The sequence below is a fragment of the Anser anser genome (genome assembly GCF_964211835.1).
Source record: "Anser anser genome assembly, chromosome: 9".
Classification (NCBI taxonomy): Eukaryota; Metazoa; Chordata; class Aves; order Anseriformes; family Anatidae; genus Anser; species Anser anser.
This window is the reverse complement of record NC_139729.1, coordinates 22,765,560-22,784,980: the sequence shown is the minus strand read 5'-3', so window position 1 is coordinate 22,784,980 and position 19,421 is coordinate 22,765,560. Positions and strand designations below refer to the sequence as shown.

The window sequence follows — 19,421 nt, the reverse complement described above, 5'->3', positions numbered from 1 at the left end:
TCCTGTAATAAGATTTGGTTTTGCCTATGCTGTCTGTTAGGGACTATTGATTTTACTTATACTTTTGTTAAAGTTCTCAAAGAAGGTAGGTCATAAGAGCATTGTTATTGTATTATTTACTATTACATTGTTGCTCATTATCCTGAGAAAATTTTGTATGCAGCTTAAAAATACTTTAAACTAAAAGTTGTGCCACCCTAGAGCATGACTCAGCTGTGTACTAGCAAGTTTGAATTTTACCTTGCAGAAGGCATTAAAGCAGATGTTATCTGCTGGCAGCAGTATTGCTTACTTTTTCAAAGATGAAAATATTAACAGATATCTGCTGTTTTCAATAGCAAAAGAATATATATCTTTTTTTTTCTGTATTTTTAAAGAAAAGCGGACGATCAAATCAAACATATTCCATCTTCCTTTTGTGTCCACCTATGCCAAATGTCATTCATCAGTTCTTAGGGCTTACTTCTACCTTCTGATGTGTGTCAGCACATATCACTAAAAATCCTTTAAAATGAGTTTCTGCAGCTGCGTCCCTGAGACTTGTCTTGCCTTTCCTTTTCTTTTTTCCTTTTACAGCACATCTAGCCATCAGTATTAAAGATCACTGCTAGTGAACTAGCCCTGTTGCTTGTACAACTGTTTTAAAGTATCTCTGAGATTATTATCAGTCTTTCATTTGACTCTTCAGCAAAGATCATCTGTAATAAGCTACCACAGAGCTGATCTCTTGGGTGATCATTTGGGACTGGCTGTGCTGTACTTTGAGCACAGGTCTGACAAACAGAGGACAGCTGAAGCCCCTTTTATCGGCACTCCCTGTGTGGAAGCCAGAATGACTCTGGCTGTAAGAGCTGTCTGCAGAGCCCAGGATCAGTTTACACTTCCCATTGCAATCCCAAATCTACCACATCAGCTTAGAGGATTGCCTCCATGAAGCTTGTCTCTGCGGCTGACAGTTCTGTAGCAAACAGCTGACTTGCTGTGTTCCCACCATTGCCCCATGTCTGACAAGCTCAGCACAGGCTGTGGGAGCTGTGACCCAAGTCATGCCTGACGTGAGGGCTGGGGAGGAACAATACCAGCTTGACAAAGAATACTTTGTGTGGGCCTTCCCCATAGCATGACCCCCTATGCCAGCATGGGATCGTTAGATGAGCATCTTGTACGTGCAAAATACCCAGAATGTGGGAGTCTGTCTGTATCAGGTTTAACACGACAGACAGAAGACAGAGTGGAAAACACCCATCGACCACATGGAGGAGAGGCAACTAAAACCTTTGGAAGCACTCTCAGATGTCTATAATCTCACCACGGAAACTTTGAAGCTTTCTTACACTCTTCAGCGAATGCCTGAAATTATAATCTCAGGCTGCTTCAATGTCTATGGCATACTTGCCAAGACAATCACAGTATACCTGAGCAACTTAGAATCATACAATCGTAGAACTTCCTTCTGTAACAGCTGAGGATAATCTTTCAAGGACAGGAAAAACTCTGGCTTCATGCAGGTCTTCTTTTTTTGTCATTTAAAGGGCTTCGATATAGCCCATGAGAAAGAACCTGCATTTTGAAAGAAGGGGCTAGTCTGCTTTGGGCTGCACTGCACCCACGTTGTGCCACTACATCTGTGACAAAGGAATAAACTGCTCTGGTGTACGACACTTCACTCTTTTGCAATATGCCTCCACAGTCAGAGTCTGCTGCAATGCATCAGCACTGGCAAGTGGCAGATGCCAGACTCAAACAGCTGTAAGGGACTTCTGTAACTTGCAGTGCTCGGCTCATTTTGCTTCTTACGGGAAAACAAATGAAGTCAAATGCAAGGATGTGAAAACTTTCATTATTTCTAAGAGCCGAAAGGAAAGGCCAGACTTTTTGTAGGCTCCAGCCACTTTGCTAATATTAGTTCAAAGGATTTGGTACCCTTTGGAGAAGTGTTAAAAATTCCAGCAGTAAAATAGCAATGCTGGAAAAGCACGTCACAGTTTATATAACACAATACACTTTTCTCCATGTATGCTTTCAAAATGGCAAAGGACAAAGGATAAGAAGTTCCTATATAGAGAACTAATTAAGTTCTGAAAATTATTTACTTTGGTGAAATGAATAGGAATTTCTAAAGGCTAACTGCTGGAACAATAGCACTGGCCAGAGAAGTTGGAGCTGTTGTTATATTAAAAATATAAAAGTAATTTCAGGCTATTTGTATGGAAAACACTTCCCCCTAATTTATAATGTTTATGGTATGAAATCAGAGAGTATAAACAAGTTTTCAAGCAATTTATGTGACCAGTCACATAACCTTAGTACTAGAGTGAAAAGTGAATAGCTGCAATCGAATATATGTATAACATGTACACCTGTTAACAAATATTTTGCAATAGAACATTTGTCTTCAAATTATTTAAAAATACAATGCATTTACTTGCAAAGATTCTGACTTATAAATTCATCTTATATACTATATATATATACACATCAAAATACAATCCACGTATAAGTATGCAGTTTCACATATCTTAGAAAGCCAGTAAAGAGTGCCTAGTGTTCTAGCATGATACTTCACTCACCACATGAAGTTCAGATAAAAACTTGCGCTTCTGAAATCATTCATCTTATTCCTAACATGTATGTGGCAGGAAGCTACAGAAACAGATGAGAGCTTTGCTAGTTTTTCAATTACTTTTTTTTGCACATTAAATAAATTTGTTACAAAATTCCTGTTTGAGGAGCAGCATTTTTAGAAGACTTGCTTCTCTGATCCTTGAGCAGAGGCATATTGCAGATGTATATGAAGGTATATTTTTCTTGCTCTAAGTGTTTCATATTCTCCTATATCTTCCTTACCAGAGTTCCTAGTCCTTTTAGTCTCCTTATCACTTATCCATTACTAAAATATGCTATTAATATTAGGGTGGGCTGGTCAGCAAAGTGAGGACCAGTATCATCGGCTTCATGAATATCATATATACACTAATGTTCACAGTGCTGCTGCCTACGTAATTCATTCAGATTAGTTACTTGATTCAAATTCAAGAGAGATGTCTAAGATGAAAACAAATGTGTTCTTTAAGTTTAACCATATTACTTAAAATTTGCTTATCTTGCTCACATTTCTAACTGAGTAGGTACAGTTTAAAGGGCAACTGAAATTTTATGTAGATGGCAATTACCATTGAATATTAATAGAGGACGTCAAACCAAAGCCCTAACCAAGGAACTTACAATCTAGTGGGAATAAAAATTTCTCCCTCAAAATATGTCCTGCATTCTTCCACTATGCATTGAAGCATTTATACTTGTACAATGTTACGTGTGCTTTTAGCAAAATAAAATATGACATTTGACTGCATAGGGATTTGTAATGGGAAACATAGCTAAAACACATGCCTAAACAGCTGAGCAATTTTAAAGTCTTAAGTGTTGCTGCTTTCAGTAACACAGATCTTTGAAAAAATTCTTAAAGCAAGTTATACCACTTTTCACAAGATTATGTGTTTTATTTTTAGAATAGAATTTGTTGCTGTATATTTTCTCAAGGGCAGATTTTTTTTTTTAATCCTGCAAGACATTCTGCCCCCTTTTTTCATCCAGTCACAGAAGCTGCTGGGTTATGAAACACTTAAATGGCCAGACTCATCAGAGTGATGGGTTGGTTCTTGGTAATGTGAAATGGCACCTACATATCAGCCAGCCGGAGCCTCCTCCCACTGCGTCATCAAGCTGTGGACATTTTCCTACAGTAGGAAAAATTCTCTCTTGGCCTTCCCCTCTGCAGTAGTTTGAATGTTCAGATTAGGTCAGAGCTTAAAATAATTGAATCTAGTAAGGTTTTCAATAATATGTTTTAACTTCCCCAAGTCTATTATTTTATTTACTCTTCAAAAATACAGGAATTGTATTAGAAAAATGTTTTATCTGAATGGCAAGTGTAAATCATTACCTGGGCAGATAAGCCTATACAGCATTAAAATTTGTTCAAACACAAAATACAGGGCCTGGTTGTGGCATACTCTGCCCATTTGTATAACAGCAATGTAACAGATACACGGTCCAAATGAGCTTAATAAATCCCTTTCTTAATTCACTAAAGAACACGTCCTCACTTCCATAATTCTATTAAAGTCTGCTCCTTTGGAGGAGATAAAAGAAGAGATAACCTCTCCATTCAGAATATATAATAGCTATTGTTCACTGATGATTGGAATAATTTGAGTAGAAGGACTTAGTTATGGAATAAAATTAGCTCAATCTGACCTTTTTAGAGAATAATGCAAAAATAAGGTTTTTTTGGAAGTCTTCCTGGAGTAACTAAAACAAGGAATAATTTACTTCACCTTTTTTTTCACTAGAGCAAAAGGTGGTAACATATGATAGTAGTGTTCTTGCAGAGATGACAATCCAAGGATGTTAATAAGACAGCATTTGCAGAGGTGGATAATACATTTTAATAAACTAGCTGATAGAGTTGGAAAAAAAAAAAAAGGAAAAAAAAAAAAGCAGACAAGCTTTCAGACACACAAACCTTTCCAGCATGAGCAGGTTCACCTCTTTGACTCCAAATTGCTAGCTTAATATCTCGATAATGTGATGATTGTGTCCTAGAAATGCCACAGATGGAGAAATAGATTTGATATTTGTTTGTATAGTATCTGTATTAATTGCATTCTGAAAGCTCCTCTAAGTATAAAGACAACACATATTGGTATAATCTCTCTTTTGTCTGTCATAAATAAGTACTTGCACCTACAGACCAGGTATGATGTTGCATTTTAAAGTATTTCTCTATGGATGTTTAGTTAGATGATTTTAGCTGCACTGAGGGACTTCTTGCTAGAGGAAAAAAAAAAAAAAAGGAAAGAAAAGCCTCATCTGTTTTATCAGTCCTATCTCTGATTTCATGACATTTTGAATGCTTTTAAACCATACTGATACTACTGCATACAAGAAAAAATGCATGAACAGGTGGTGATATTAACAGGCTTCTTATGGTTCTGAAAAATGAGATAGAAATGTTTCATGTCATGAAAGTCAACATCAATAATCATCCATCTTGTGTAGATATGGAAGTCAGCCAATGTGGTTCTCGCTGAGGAGGCGTGAGATATTTCTTTTGCATCAGAGATGTTGCTCTGGACACAAGTCATAATTTGTCTAATATAGATAAATGAGGCAAATATTACTAATACTTTTTTTTTTTTTTTTTAATAAACTGAAAGCTCCCCCTTCTGGCACATTTCCTGAACTGAATGCAAGTTTCTACTTTTAGTAACAAGAGACATTTCCTCTTTTGCTTTCTTTTTAAGATCCTTTCCACAAAATGTTCTTTAAAACTGTGGTTTCCCAAGGATTTCCCATTTTCCCATCAAGCTTCAGGGCTTGATGTGAACTCATTTAACATCAGGGGACTGCCCTAAGGCTTTACCTATAATTTTCATCTGTTGCTTTTTTAGGCAAAGACTGACTTGCTTCCTATTTTCCTGCATATTATACAGAGTATAGAAAACACTTTTTTCAGAGAACTTGAGTGTTCACATTTGTTCTCCTTCAGGGCGATCACTGTATTTCAGCTATAACCCTACCATCTATTTTACTAATAAATGCGAGGAACCGCTTTGAGATGTCTACAGCATCTTTCTGAACCAACACTGCAGGTCTGCTCAGGGCACATCCTGCCTGAGCCCAGAGAATCTGCAAAGCAGAAAAAGGGGGAAAAAAGCAAAGAGGAACTTGTTTAGGGCATAGTTTTGGTAAACGCTCCCAAAAGCTCTCAACTCATTGGTGCCTGCGTTTCAAGGAGCACCACTGTCAATTTTTCCAGTAACCCCTTAAATCAGTGCAATCACTTATGTGCTTCATGACAAAATAGTTTGTCACTGAATTTCCACGGTCATGTACTTAGGCAAGTAAAGGGGAAGACTCTCCTAGCATGTGCAGCCATGGGATCCGGTAGTTCCCATAGATCCCCATGTTTTAATTTCGTTACAGTCTCTGGTGCCATCACTCAACTCCAAGCAGGCTGACAAAGGCTGCGAGACTAGCTAGGAAGTTCTCATTAGATTTGCTGCCATGGATTCAAAGACATCGTCTCTCTGCGTCTTTAAAGATTATTTATGGGGGACAACGTTTTCCTGGAACATGGAGACAGGAATGAATACTTCTGTGCAGGAAGGAGTATACCAGGGCCATTCTTTCATGGCATTGGCATGCTTACCAGCACCTCTGTCAGCATGGAAGAAAATGAAAGAGAGTAAGGAAGGGTAAAATAACATCATATTCATCTCGGCTCAGTACTGAGTTGTAGTAGTAAAAGGAGAATTAATTGATTATCAGTTTCTTTCTGGATTTCCCCTGAATACCAAAATTATATTTTCTTCTATGGTAGTGATGCTACTTTGCTTTTTTATATAGTAAAGTAGTAAGTGTGGCAGTTTTTAGCTGTAAAATATTGGTTATTTTAGAGACCAGTATCCAAATAACAATATAGTATGGCTACAGTGAATGAAGTATGCCCATTAGACTGGGTACGTTAGGTCTGGAAGTGGGAGAGTTGCTGGCCTGGCACCTTATGCCTCTTTCCGGTTGGCTCTCCATGGTAACAAAAATCAGGCCTGATCTATGCAAACAAGGCTGCTCACCCTAGAGGTGGCACAGCTCAGCCACGGAGGCAGTGAGGCCAATTAGCCTTCGGTGCAGTTTACAACAAAGAAGGCCTGTTACTATAAATGTCTACACAGTCAGCAGAGCACCAAATATAAGCTTGCCATCTAAAGTCAGATTGGAACAATAATACAGTATCGAATGATATGTTCGTAATATATGTGGATATCGGTGCATTTGTGCACCTAGCTGTATTCTTGTTAAATCCTTACATTATGTGTGTATATGCACATATGTATTTCTTCTTAGAAATGTCTCAAAAGCTGCTCTTATTGTCATAACGAAACAGTAAAGTCATTTGAGAAACATCTTCTGGTTTTGTCCGAAAAACTACTGTAAACATCTTTTGGGTAGGTAGTCTACACTAAAGAGAGATAAATCCATATGACTTTAGAGTAGAAGACCCACTAATATCCAATTAATGTGGAAATAATTGTCGTAATGGTTGCATTTCTCTACAAAGCATGTACGGAAAAGCAGTTACACTGTTGATTTAGTGATTATTAAATCAGTTTCATATGCAAATGGAGACACTGGGCTACTTCTCAATGCTGGTATTATTTAAACATTTTGGTTTTTAAGCTGGGAAAATTGGAAATGTCAGCTAATGGTTTCCAAGAGCAAAACAATGTCTTTTATCAACAGCAATTGTCTTCAAAGTTTTTATTGTCCGCTATTTAGTCAGTGGCCTCTAATGACAAAAGTAACAACAATAACAAATACTAGGGCACTGCTGGGAGCAAAGTGTAAAACAGTCATTCCTGCACCTGACACGTTGCATTGTCTTTTTTCCAGTAGGAATAAAAAGGAGCAATTCCTGTGCTCTACAGATTACCCCTGAGCTCTTATCTTCTTGATGTTGGAGGGGCATGGAAACAGCTTAAATTGTCTTTATCCTTTTAATGTAGATTCAATTAACTGAGGTTAATGACTGTGGACTGGAGCTCAGGGAGTTGAGTGCTGCTCACGTTGTTCAACACAGCCTGTCCTGTGACACGAGCTGTATTTTGGGGGAGAGCAAAGCCAATGGGAGAAATAAGGGCGGGGGAAGAGTGTGTTGTGAGTTAACCAAAGTCTCCAAAGAAGTGCAGTCATTGCCTGCATCTAAGGCTGTCTTGGCTGCTTCTGAGTACAGAAGTGCAATACATAGTTGACCAAATCCCTTAAAAATACCTTCATCATATCTGTTTGCTAAAGCTTTACTCTTAAACTTGGTGTAATCAGCACAGAGTCTTTGGGTGTAATAAGTTATGACCTGTTAATACTTTGAGTACTCAGCCTGTGATGCTTCTTCATCTTTCATACATTAATATATTATGGCTAGAAGAGTGAATACCATAGGATTTATTCGAGCAAGACTGCAGAATTGCAAACTGTTGTTCAGTAAATACGGAAAATTATGCAGTTCCATAATACTTAGCTGCGTATACTTTGGAAGTATTACTTAGGGGATTGCAACAAGATTAGTCAGAAGAGCACTCTCTAACCCTTTCTTTTTTTCATTTACATTCACAGGATTTTTGAGCACTGGGGACCAAGCGGCAAAAGGAAACTATGGCCTCCTTGATCTAATTCAAGCTTTGCGATGGACTAGTGAAAATATTGGGTTCTTTGGTGGTGACCCATTAAGAATAACTGTTTTTGGATCTGGTGCAGGCGGTTCATGCGTCAATCTGTTGACTTTATCCCATTATTCTGAAGGTAACCGTTGGAGCAATTCAACCAAAGGTATTATGCAGGTTGCAAATTTTGACAATTTTGGTGTCTGCATGCCACCACCATTAGTACTATGTGACGCTCTGTATATTCTCTTTGTTCTAAGAAAGGTTGAGTTCACAATATTAAGCACAATATTAAGCAAACTTTTTAAGGGCTGTACTAGCTGCCTTCTCCCTCAGCTCTTCCGTGCATGTTTAAATTTTGGGTCACTTTCTTCTTTTTCCTGTAGAGCTTTGTTGAAACACTTTATAGCAGACTTCTGAACAGCATATGCTCAACGCATCATTTTTGTCTCTCTTCTTTCCTACCTAAGGGTGTCCTTTTTGGAAAACCTGTCAGTCATGCTCATAGTAGATGAGGTCATCTATATTCAGAAAGTCATGAAAGGCACGTTTAGTTTCTCACGAGGAGCAGAATTTAAAGAAAACTAAAATGACACAGTTTCTCTGTTCAGACTAATAGCTGAAATGCTTAAAACTATTATTTTGTGTGAAGGAAAGGAGTACCTAGTTCAGAAATCTTTGGTCTGAAACTGCATGAACTTCACTTGCTGTCATCTAATAAAACAATGGTTGAATGTTTTGCATGCATGATCCAAAATTGTCAAAGCATCCAAGTTGCAAATGGATTTTCTTCTATATGTTTTTTCCTGTTCCATAACTAACACCTTTTCTCTCTACTTGAGGCAGACAGCAGGAAATTAAAAACATGCTGTTTGAGGCCCCCACTTTTTTATCCCATGATTTTGGCATCAAAGTTCCACACAGTTTTTCTCATTTGCATGGCTATTGCTTATCGATTACATTACTTTTGTCTCACTGTTTTCACACATTTTTATCTGTATTGTTTATTTTTTTTCCCAGGGACATCACACTGTTCCCAGTGCATACAATCCTCCACTGATTTCTATTGCAGTATCTTCATGGGAGACTAATTGGCCAGTCATAAAAAAATAATTCCACTGACATGAAAAGAGCTGTATTTACCCAATGCCATGACACAGAGCCCACTGAGGTCAATGAAAACAACAGATTCTTTAAATCATGCCTTTACACTATTTTAAAAGACAGAAAAAACTGTTTTTAAAAGAAGCATTACACTGTAATCTGAGGGTCAACCTACTTCATCATTTTTTCATCAGAGCCCACAAAAGAAAACTTCTGGCATAGATTTACCTTAAGGTTAGATGCAGAGACCTGGTTTTTCCTCCCTCCTCTTATTTGATCTTAATATTGATCTTCTTGACATAATGTGACGTTAACATGATACGCCAATATTTACAATATCTGGACAGTCATGTTGTCTCTTATCAGATGGTTTTACTCTGTCATATTCTAACACATGTCCAGAATTCTGCCAGAAACAGAATTTGTGTGGGGATACTGATACAATTATTTGCCAAGAGAGCGGATCAGAGAAATTGGGTGGGGGGGACAGACAGACTGTGGAAGGCTTAAGTCTGTGTAAGTAAAATCCAGTTGAAAATGTAAATTTTTCAGGATTTCTTTTAGGAAAAAAGCTTTATTCAATTTTGAACAAAACAATGTGCCATACACCACATGCTTGCTTTGTTACATTTGGGGATTTTTAGACCTGCCTTTAAAAGTATTAAAACAAATTGGTCAGCTTCAAATAACAAAAATTCTTCCAAATTTTCAAACATTTTGTCATATCTTAACATTAAAAAAAAAAGTTACAAATTGTTAACCAGTCTCTTTCATAAACTGTAAATTCGGATGCTCTTTTTGCTCCTTCATTTCCCTTTGAGAGGATCACTTGCTAGTTGAGAGGAAGCATTCAGCCTCTTTCAAGATGGTGATGTTCATAACTGCCCATCTGCAAGTAGGCAGAACGGCACCCATCTTTAGAAAGCACTCTGAAAATGTAGATGAATAAATGCAAATTATTATTATTTACTTTGGTGAGCCTTTGAATAGGAGTCACAAAGTGATATGGTCCATTGAGCATTTGAATCTTCTTTCCATCAGTCTGAGGCCCATAAGCTATAATAATAATACACATTATCAGATAAAAATGTCATTCTCCTTCCTGCGAAATACCAATTTCTGCCAGGAATTATATGAGAGAATGAAAATAATTTTTCACACTTTTGTTCATTTTTTACAGAATGATTTGAGAAGAGGAATATTTCCTTAAGAATTCCTCACAAGGAGAGATGTTTAGTTTCATTTCCTAAGATAACTTTATGGCCAGAGGATTTGACCACTTTCACGTAATCCAACATCTAAAGTTTATGTGCACTTAGCAAGCCATCCTGTTTATATCAGCATTTTCGTAATACGTAGTTTACTCTTTCTGTCTTTGTTCAGAGATATTTAATAAAGCAATAAAAATAGATTTACACTATATGCAAAAAGAAAGAAAGAAAGAAACGTTATGAAGTATCATGAAATACATCTTTGTGGAAATTCAGTTTTGTCATTTTGTTACATTTATTACAATGCCAGGATCCTCTGCAGTAATTCCACTGACTTTGAGCTGATTTATACTAGCTCAGTATCTGACCTTGTAAACATGTAAATATATTTTTACTTGCTTTATAACTCAAGCTCTTTCTCATTTTTTACTCATATCTTGCAAGGAAATAATATGTTGGATATGATTCTTCTCATAAATTTAAGAAGAGGCTTGAGCTTACATATTTCAGTCCCTCCGCCTATCTGATTTTAAGACTTTTGGATTTGACCATAATACGGTCTAAAATGATTTGAAAATTCCTCCAAAGCTTGTAAAATGTTTCCTGCCAACAACTGATTCTAACTAACTTCTGAGTGTACAGAGTCTGGTACCGCAATACAGTCTGTAAAGGCATGTCTCTGATTAGATTTAGAGACTATGGAAGTCTATCAATAGAAATATGTTACTTATCAAAGTAAATGTCATGTTTTGCATTATTGAAATCAAGTTTTGAGGTAAGCTGAGTACTTTAGCTCTGGTTCCTTTCGTTCCTTTAGAGTGTTCAGCTCTTCTTCAAGCATTGGACCAAAGATACATCTTTAGCAAAATTAAGTGAAGCCAGATGTCACTCCCACTTCCCGAGTAACTCTACCAAAGTCAGTGGAATTACTCCAGGTGCCTATAAGCATAAGCAAAATCTAATTCTGACTCATATAGCTTATATTAGTACAACTTACATTTGCTATAGACCATTTTTTTTATTACTCACAGGTCCAAAATGCTAGCTAAATCAGCATAAATTCAAATTAATTGCACTGAAGTCTTTGGGATTTGCTACAAGTTTAAACGCAGTTAGTTCATTCTCTCTCTTTCACAAATGAATACCTGAACATATGATCAAATCTCTGAATTACATAGCTAAATAATGTAAAATATATAATTTCCATTTTTATGTAAATGTGATCACTACAAACCTTCATTAAAAAAGACTCTCTGCAAGAAAAGATCTTAACTCTCAGACATACAAATTTAATTACTGCCTAGTACCTTCTCATCCATTGCTCCAGAACATAAACTTTTGCTATAATATACAATTCAAAAATATACACCTCTCAAACAAAGTTTAATCCCAAACAGAACATAAAATGGCAGTATATTAGTTTTATTTAACACAGGGTCATATGCATGCATGCTGTTGATGGCTTGAAGAGACTTCTTGTATTTTCCTTCAGCCTATAAATTGTTTTAATGTCAGGAGTTTCTTTCAAGCTAATAGTATTGTTCTACAAAAGATAATACCACTTCTTTTTCTTTCTGAGTTCTTTTTGAAAGTCTGTTCCTCAGCTCAACTGCACAGAGGTAGAAACATTTGCTTCAATTTCTGCACATATTGCATTTATTTTGTAGACATTGCCTCTAAGATATAACGGCAGTCAGATCTCACCATCTTGTGTATTTATCTATTTCTCAGATTGTTTTCAAATATCTCTTCCGTTAAAGTTTCCTATTGTTTCAAAGAACTCCTTTGGGTCTTTCAAATATATAGCTGTTTCAAGGTCACTTCAGTAGCTTTTAAATATTTCTCCCCACAGGACTTTTTCAAAGAGCAATAGCTCAAAGTGGAACAGCGCTCTCCAGCTGGGCAGTTAGTTTTCAGCCTGCGAAATATGCCAGGATGTTGGCTACAAAAGTTGGTTGCAACATGTCAGACACTGTAGAATTGGTAGAATGTCTACAGAAGAAGCCTTATAGAGAACTTGTTGACCAGGACATTCAACCAGCAAGATACCATATAGCCTTTGGACCAGTAATCGATGGCGATGTGATACCAGATGATCCTCAGATATTGATGGAACAAGGAGAATTCCTTAATTATGACATCATGTTGGGAGTTAACCAAGGGGAAGGGTTGAAATTTGTTGAAAATATTGTGGATAGTGAAGATGGCATATCAGCTAGTGATTTTGACTTTGCAGTTTCTAATTTTGTCGATAACTTGTATGGATACCCTGAAGGCAAAGATATATTGAGGGAAACTATTAAATTTATGTACACAGACTGGGCAGATCGACACAATCCTGAGACCAGAAGGAAAACACTGCTGGCTTTGTTTACTGATCACCAATGGGTTGCACCAGCAGTGGCCACAGCAGATCTTCACTCGAATTTTGGATCGCCTACGTATTTCTATGCCTTCTACCATCATTGCCAGACAGATCAGGTACCTGCATGGGCAGATGCAGCCCATGGAGATGAGGTTCCTTACGTACTAGGAATCCCCATGATTGGTCCTACTGAATTATTTCCTTGTAATTTCTCCAAAAATGATGTCATGTTAAGTGCAGTGGTGATGACGTACTGGACAAACTTTGCAAAAACTGGGTGAGTACCAGATAATTAATAATCTTGTATACAAACTCAGGATATAACTACACAATGCTTTTTTTTTTTTTCATGAAGAAATTTTAAATTTTAAATACCTTGTACACAAAAATAATTAAGGGATCCCTAGGAAAGTGAAAAAATAAGTATTTAATATATGCGTACAGTTTAAAATGCTTTACATTAACACCTCTGACTAAAAAATAAGTGACGTGGAACTTGAGAGGTTTTGACATTTTCAGTAAATCTGCTTTCACAGGTAGCTCAAAAAACTTTTCTACTTTTGGCCAGTGGAGTACAAGTCCCTATGTGCTACACTGAATTATGCCCTGCTGTGGTCTTTCACCTCTGGAAGGATACAAGTACTGTGTGTGAACTGAAATGCTGAGCATCAATTCACTAAAATGAAAACAGAAAAAGCTTAATGGCCTCTCACACTGGTCTCTCATAGGCATTTGTTCACATCACCACATTGCTGGCAATCTTTCCTCACCCATAAAAGTTTGCTATGTGAGTTATACTATCGTTTGGGGGAACTAGAGAAGTTGATTAATTCTATGTAAAAGATTATATAGGGTTTATTTGAATAACGCTGTTTCTAACCAAAGTTTTAATAAGTCCTCTAATTTTAAGAAATAATATTCTGCTCTGTCCAAAGGCAGACTTAAACATTAAATATAAAATATTAATTTTACACTTCCTTTTGAAATACTGTGTAACATTTGAGATTTTCTTTTTTAGTGACCCAAATCAACCAGTGCCACAAGACACAAAATTCATCCATACAAAACCAAATCGTTTTGAAGAAGTAGCATGGACCAGATATTCTCAGAAAGACCAACTGTATCTTCATATTGGATTAAAACCACGAGTTAAAGAACATTATAGGGCCAATAAAGTGAACCTTTGGTTGGAACTGGTACCTCATCTGCACAATCTTAATGACATTTCACAGTATACCTCTACCACAACTAAAGTGCCATCAACAGATAATACTTTCAGACCAACAAGGAAAAATTCTGTTTCTGTTACTTCAGCCTTTCCTACAGCCAAACAAGATGATCCCAAACAACAGCCAAGCCCATTTTCAGTGGATCAAAGGGACTATTCAACAGAATTGAGTGTTACTATTGCAGTTGGTGCATCTTTGCTGTTCCTGAACATTTTGGCCTTTGCAGCATTGTACTACAAAAAAGACAAGCGGAGACATGATGTTCACAGGAGATGTAGCCCACAACGTACTACTACCAATGATCTTACTCATGCACAAGAAGAGGAGATAATGTCCCTCCAAATGAAGCACACTGACTTGGATCATGAATGTGAGTCCATCCATCCACATGAGGTGGTTCTTAGGACCGCCTGTCCCCCAGACTACACGCTAGCTATGAGAAGGTCTCCTGATGATATTCCCTTAATGACACCCAACACCATCACAATGATCCCCAACACTATACCAGGGATTCAACCCCTACACACATTCAATACATTTACCGGAGGACAGAACAATACTCTGCCCCATCCTCATCCCCACCCCCATTCACACTCAACAACCAGGGTATAGCCAGACAAGATGAAACAAACTTTATTTTTTGATGGATTACAGTAGGTGGTATTACTGAAGATTACTTGGCTTTCAACCTACAAGACTCTTACTATTTAAATATGGAGGAATATTATGTGAATATACATATCAAGAACTTTTGGGGTTTTGAAAAAAATGAATTGTACATATATCAAATGAACTTAAGAAACAAAAAACAAACAAACAAAAACACCCAACTGTTTGCAATTGCTTGAAACAGTTGTCCTGAATGATACTTTTTCATTCACATTCAAGTATTAATTTTTTGAAGATTTAAGTTACATAATGGAATTAGGCATGTGCAACACAAACAGGAAAGAACAATGACTGAAAATTTTAAAAACCTATAAATATGCACAAGGGACACACTAATGGAATGTCAGATAATTTTCACCAATTTTTATTTGGACCTGTTTTATTGTGTAGACCATATTTACGTATTTGAATAAGTACACAAAGCACCAATGCTGTTAAGGCCTTAGGAAGGGGCTCATGCTGAAATCTGCCAGTCAGACAAAGAAGTTTTACAGCCTGGCAGGTACAACATTATCACTTAAGTGCTGTCAGTATAAAAGTTGTGGGAATAAAGGAAACTGGATATTTTTAGCACGATGTGCATGATAATTTATATGCTTGGTGGCTGTGCTGCTGATTAAGCCGTAATTAAAATTCTTCTCATCCCATTGGAGTTTTTAATAGAAGCTTTCTCCTTCAATTGGCACAACCTAAAGAAGATTTTTTAAAGGGGCAAAAGTAATTACAGTGAAATATTTCACTGTAGCTTCAGTAATAGAAGGAATTGCAACAGTTCTTAAAGGTATTTTTGGAATTCTAGGTATACAGTGGTGAAAACTTGCTGATTTAAATCCCAGAAAAAAAATAAAAATGTTTTATTAACGTTCTTTTTCCTTTCCACCAAAATAATTTCTAACTTTAACATAATTATAACTTTAATGGAATCTCCTTTGATGAAGGATTTATAATTTACTGTGATTTAGTTACAATATATTTAGTTCAAATTGGTAAGGTAAAGTGTGTCCAAATATTTAATTACAGTGATATTTTGCAATATAAAAATGCCCCAATATTACCACTCTGATTAGACCTCTCCATTTATTCTTTAAACTCATGTTGCATGTTACAAAGTTTATTTATAATATTTTAGCATAAAGTTAATTCCCTTTTTGATAAACATTAGCTTTGCCATTCAAGTGAATTCTGTAGAGCAGGTTGCAACAGTATAGAAGAAGAGGGTACGTAAGACCGGGGAGAGAGCCAAAAACTGGAATTTTAAAAATCTGAATACTACATGTGTTTGTGTGGTTTGAAATGAACGTTCTAAAATCACAAGAAATTTTTCATTCCCCTGTTGCTTTCCAGTAATTATATACCACAGTCCTTTCAAAATGTTTGTATATGTAATCAGATGTACATTTATATAAAACAAATAATTGAGATGGACTTAAGAGCACATCCCTGATAAATACTTTCTCTCTTACCTGTACTATATTTCTATTAGACTAAAGTTATGTGATTTTTTTTTACCTTTTTTCAAATTACTAGCAATTTTGATAGTTTGTAAGATAATGCGAAGAACTTTCTCTGACAAACTAACTGCAGTAACAGAAACATTTCTTTTCAGTTACTCTTTTTCAAGAATGAAAGCTTATTACACACAAAAAAATTGTATACTACTTGATGGAAAATTACTTTGTACTTCTTGGCCATATTACTGGTCACTGAGCGAAATAAAGATAATCTGGATAACGAATATTATTCCAATGCTAAGAGACCTGATCTTTGCTCATTAAAGAGCTAAAATGTTTATTGCTGTTTTGTCATTTTTTAATGAAGTAATGGTAACTGTCTCAAATAAAGAGTAATATCTTAAGACCAGCCTGGTTTTTGAAGACATGGCATGCCTTCTACAATTAAAATAACTACATATTTATAGTCCAGTCCCATATACAACCATTTCTTACAAAAATACTGATATTGCAAATGTACAATGTCATAGCACTATATGAAAATGTCCCTTATTATTTTCAGAAATAAGTTAAAAAAACAAATATCAAGATTAAAAAAAAAATGCCAAGGATCAGGCCAAATTTAAATAAATCTCCAGTAGTCCACAACAGGAAAAATCATCTAGGTTTTATTTGTGTGAGTTAACTTCCATAAAACAAATGCTAGGAAGTTCAAAGCATGTTTGCTAACATCAAGCACAAATGTTAAAACTAATGCTATCATCAAAATAAGTATTGTGATTTCAGTCGTTTTATTCAGCTAAAAGCAAGCAAACAAAAAAAAAAAAAAAAACACAATAGAAATCCATGTATTTAATTAGTGGATCATATTCCCAGTTTTAATTGAAGCTCTTTTGTAGAAGCATAAAAAATAGTCTTCAAAATCGAGGGCGGTCTGTGTGCAATTTCTGCCTGATGTGGTTGTGCTTTTAGACTGTGACCTGCCAATGTAAACCAATAAAAGAATTGTCTGCCATCTGATAATTATTGTTTAATAGGAAGATTGTATTTTGCTATGTTGATGAAACAAAACAAAAAAAAATACAAAAATATTGATGGCCATAAAACAAGATATTAATGAAATATGATTTTATGTGCTTTTCTTAACTTTATCAAAACCAAAATAACTTTTTACTATAGTTTATTTGTGGCCATATATCTATATATCTCTATATATACAGTATCTGGTAATTGTTTACTTTTATTAGTTACAAAATAAATGATTTAGGTAAACCAAGCATGACACTACACTTTATTTCTGTCAGCCAACAGTATTTAAAATGTGAAAGATGAAGGCAACTCCACAAGTTTTATCATTCCTGTTTGAAAATAAGTTCATTCATGTGATGCAGATACTGTGAATGATATTTTGGTGGCTACTTTATAATTACATTACAGCAGCTAGCTTTCCAAAAGGAAGATGGTGTCCCACATTTTAAGACAACATTAAGAAAGAGCAAGAGCTGTTTTAGAGCTGAAACATAATAAAAATATAGGAAATGGTTTTGGAATATCTTCTTTATGCTTCATGGAATATAAGTTTGTTCTTTTTAAATATTTATCTGTTTGATTTGTTTCCACGGTAGCCTACGAGAAAACAAATTTAAGTGTGATATTTAATTTCTTGTATCATCCTTGGACCAGATTTCTAATAAAATTAAGATATTAGTCAGTCTTTGGAAGTTCAGTAAAAATATAAAAAGCCTGCATTTACTGCTTTCACACTTTTGTAAATATGTTTGCAGACCTTTTTAAGAAAATGTATTCTACCATTTTGAGGAAAAAAAAAAAAAAAAGACAGAAAGAAAACACAATGGAATCATTGTCTCGTTTATCTATTAAAATTACAGGTAATATAATGTTCTGTGCTGACATTTCTAGGAGAAATAAAGCAGATAAAAATGCATTTTGCTCAATGGTATCTCAGTTGGTTCCATGTGGTATTCTCCACCCACTGAAGAGTTGCAGGGCCTGGATGAGCTACTAGAATATGATGCTCCCTAGGACAATGTAGTTGTTGGGTTTTTTAATCTGTACTAAACATGGATTCCTATGTTCCTATGTTAATGTCCTAAGACATTAATTACCAGATGTTTTGGTTATTGAAATACCCTGCAAACAGGATGAATAGCTAATAAGCATATTAAAACATTAAGACACCACTGCACAGAAAATACTGGGACTTCTGTTGCCAGCTTCACCTCTTGGTGAAATAACTGAATTCACAGGAAGCTGTCAAACACCGTGGCTTTCTTTTGATGTTTGTAAATTTTTTATTTTTTATTTTTTCCTGTGGTGTTAGCTTAATATATTGACCTTTTATCCCCGTTTTTTTCTAGTAACAAAACGTTACAGATGAACGCTTTTTAATGTAAGCGAACATTAGATACTTTAATTATTATTGTGAAAATGTGCTCCCAAATAAATTAAATGAATGGGAAATTCCCTGCAGAGGTTTTGTTATTTTTCATTCAAAGCTCTTGTCAAAATATCTGTTGCAGTAGTTCTGCTTTTTTTAGTCTTTTTTCAGTCTGTTCTTTCCATCCCTTCAGCTAAGGGATATTCTCTAAATAACATGAAAAATCTCTTGTTCCATTTGAAATAATAACACTATAAGATTAACATGTCCTTTTGAGGTCTCCAAATAAAGCTGAACAAGATGCAACATGGCAAAGGGGGTTCTTTTACTTAAAACATTCTAATTGTATTTAATTCTGGCATATCAATAGATGTGTATGTATCAAAATTAGTGGTATTTGATAAGAGCGCTACATAGCAGAATCAGTGAGTTAACCACGAGTTATGCACAATGTGCATTTTCTCTTAAGTTCTGTTAATGCCATTGAATAATTGATTTCTCATTTACAGATTCAGTAAAAACTTTGTGAAATAGGAAATGGTTAAGGAACCTAAAACTATCTGGTGAAAAATGTTAAGAAAAAGATATTGAAAATCACCTAAGAATAGATTTACATATGCAACCTGGCTTCATTCTTTTTTGTTGATATTATAATTCTCAGTAATTCATATGCATATAAAACTATCATTTCTTTAATAAGATTTATTTTCTAAATGGAAATTAAATATTGTATGTAATTTGTGGATTAAAACCAATTCTTAGTTTAATTTCC

General features: G+C 35.5%; 1 protein-coding gene across 12 annotated transcripts in view; it reads left to right on the top strand.

Annotated features, from left to right (window-relative positions):
• NLGN1 (neuroligin 1) overlaps positions 1-17,958 on the top strand; it is a 383,440-nt gene extending 365,482 nt beyond the window's left edge. For 8 of the 12 annotated variants that reach the window (XM_083848861.1, XM_083848864.1, XM_083848857.1 and 5 more), the window contains 3 exons: positions 8,176-8,388; positions 12,390-13,179; positions 13,921-17,958. In XM_083848861.1, coding sequence (XP_083704987.1) covers positions 8,176-8,388; positions 12,390-13,179; positions 13,921-14,743 — 1,826 coding nt within the window. In that variant the 3' untranslated portion in view covers positions 14,744-17,958. Of the gene's footprint in view, positions 1-8,175; positions 8,389-12,389; positions 13,180-13,920 lie in introns of those variants that run through there. The other 4 variants (XM_083848862.1, XM_083848867.1, XM_083848865.1 and 1 more) reach the window with 2 other exon arrangements.
• Positions 17,959-19,421: the final 1,463 nt, after the last annotated feature.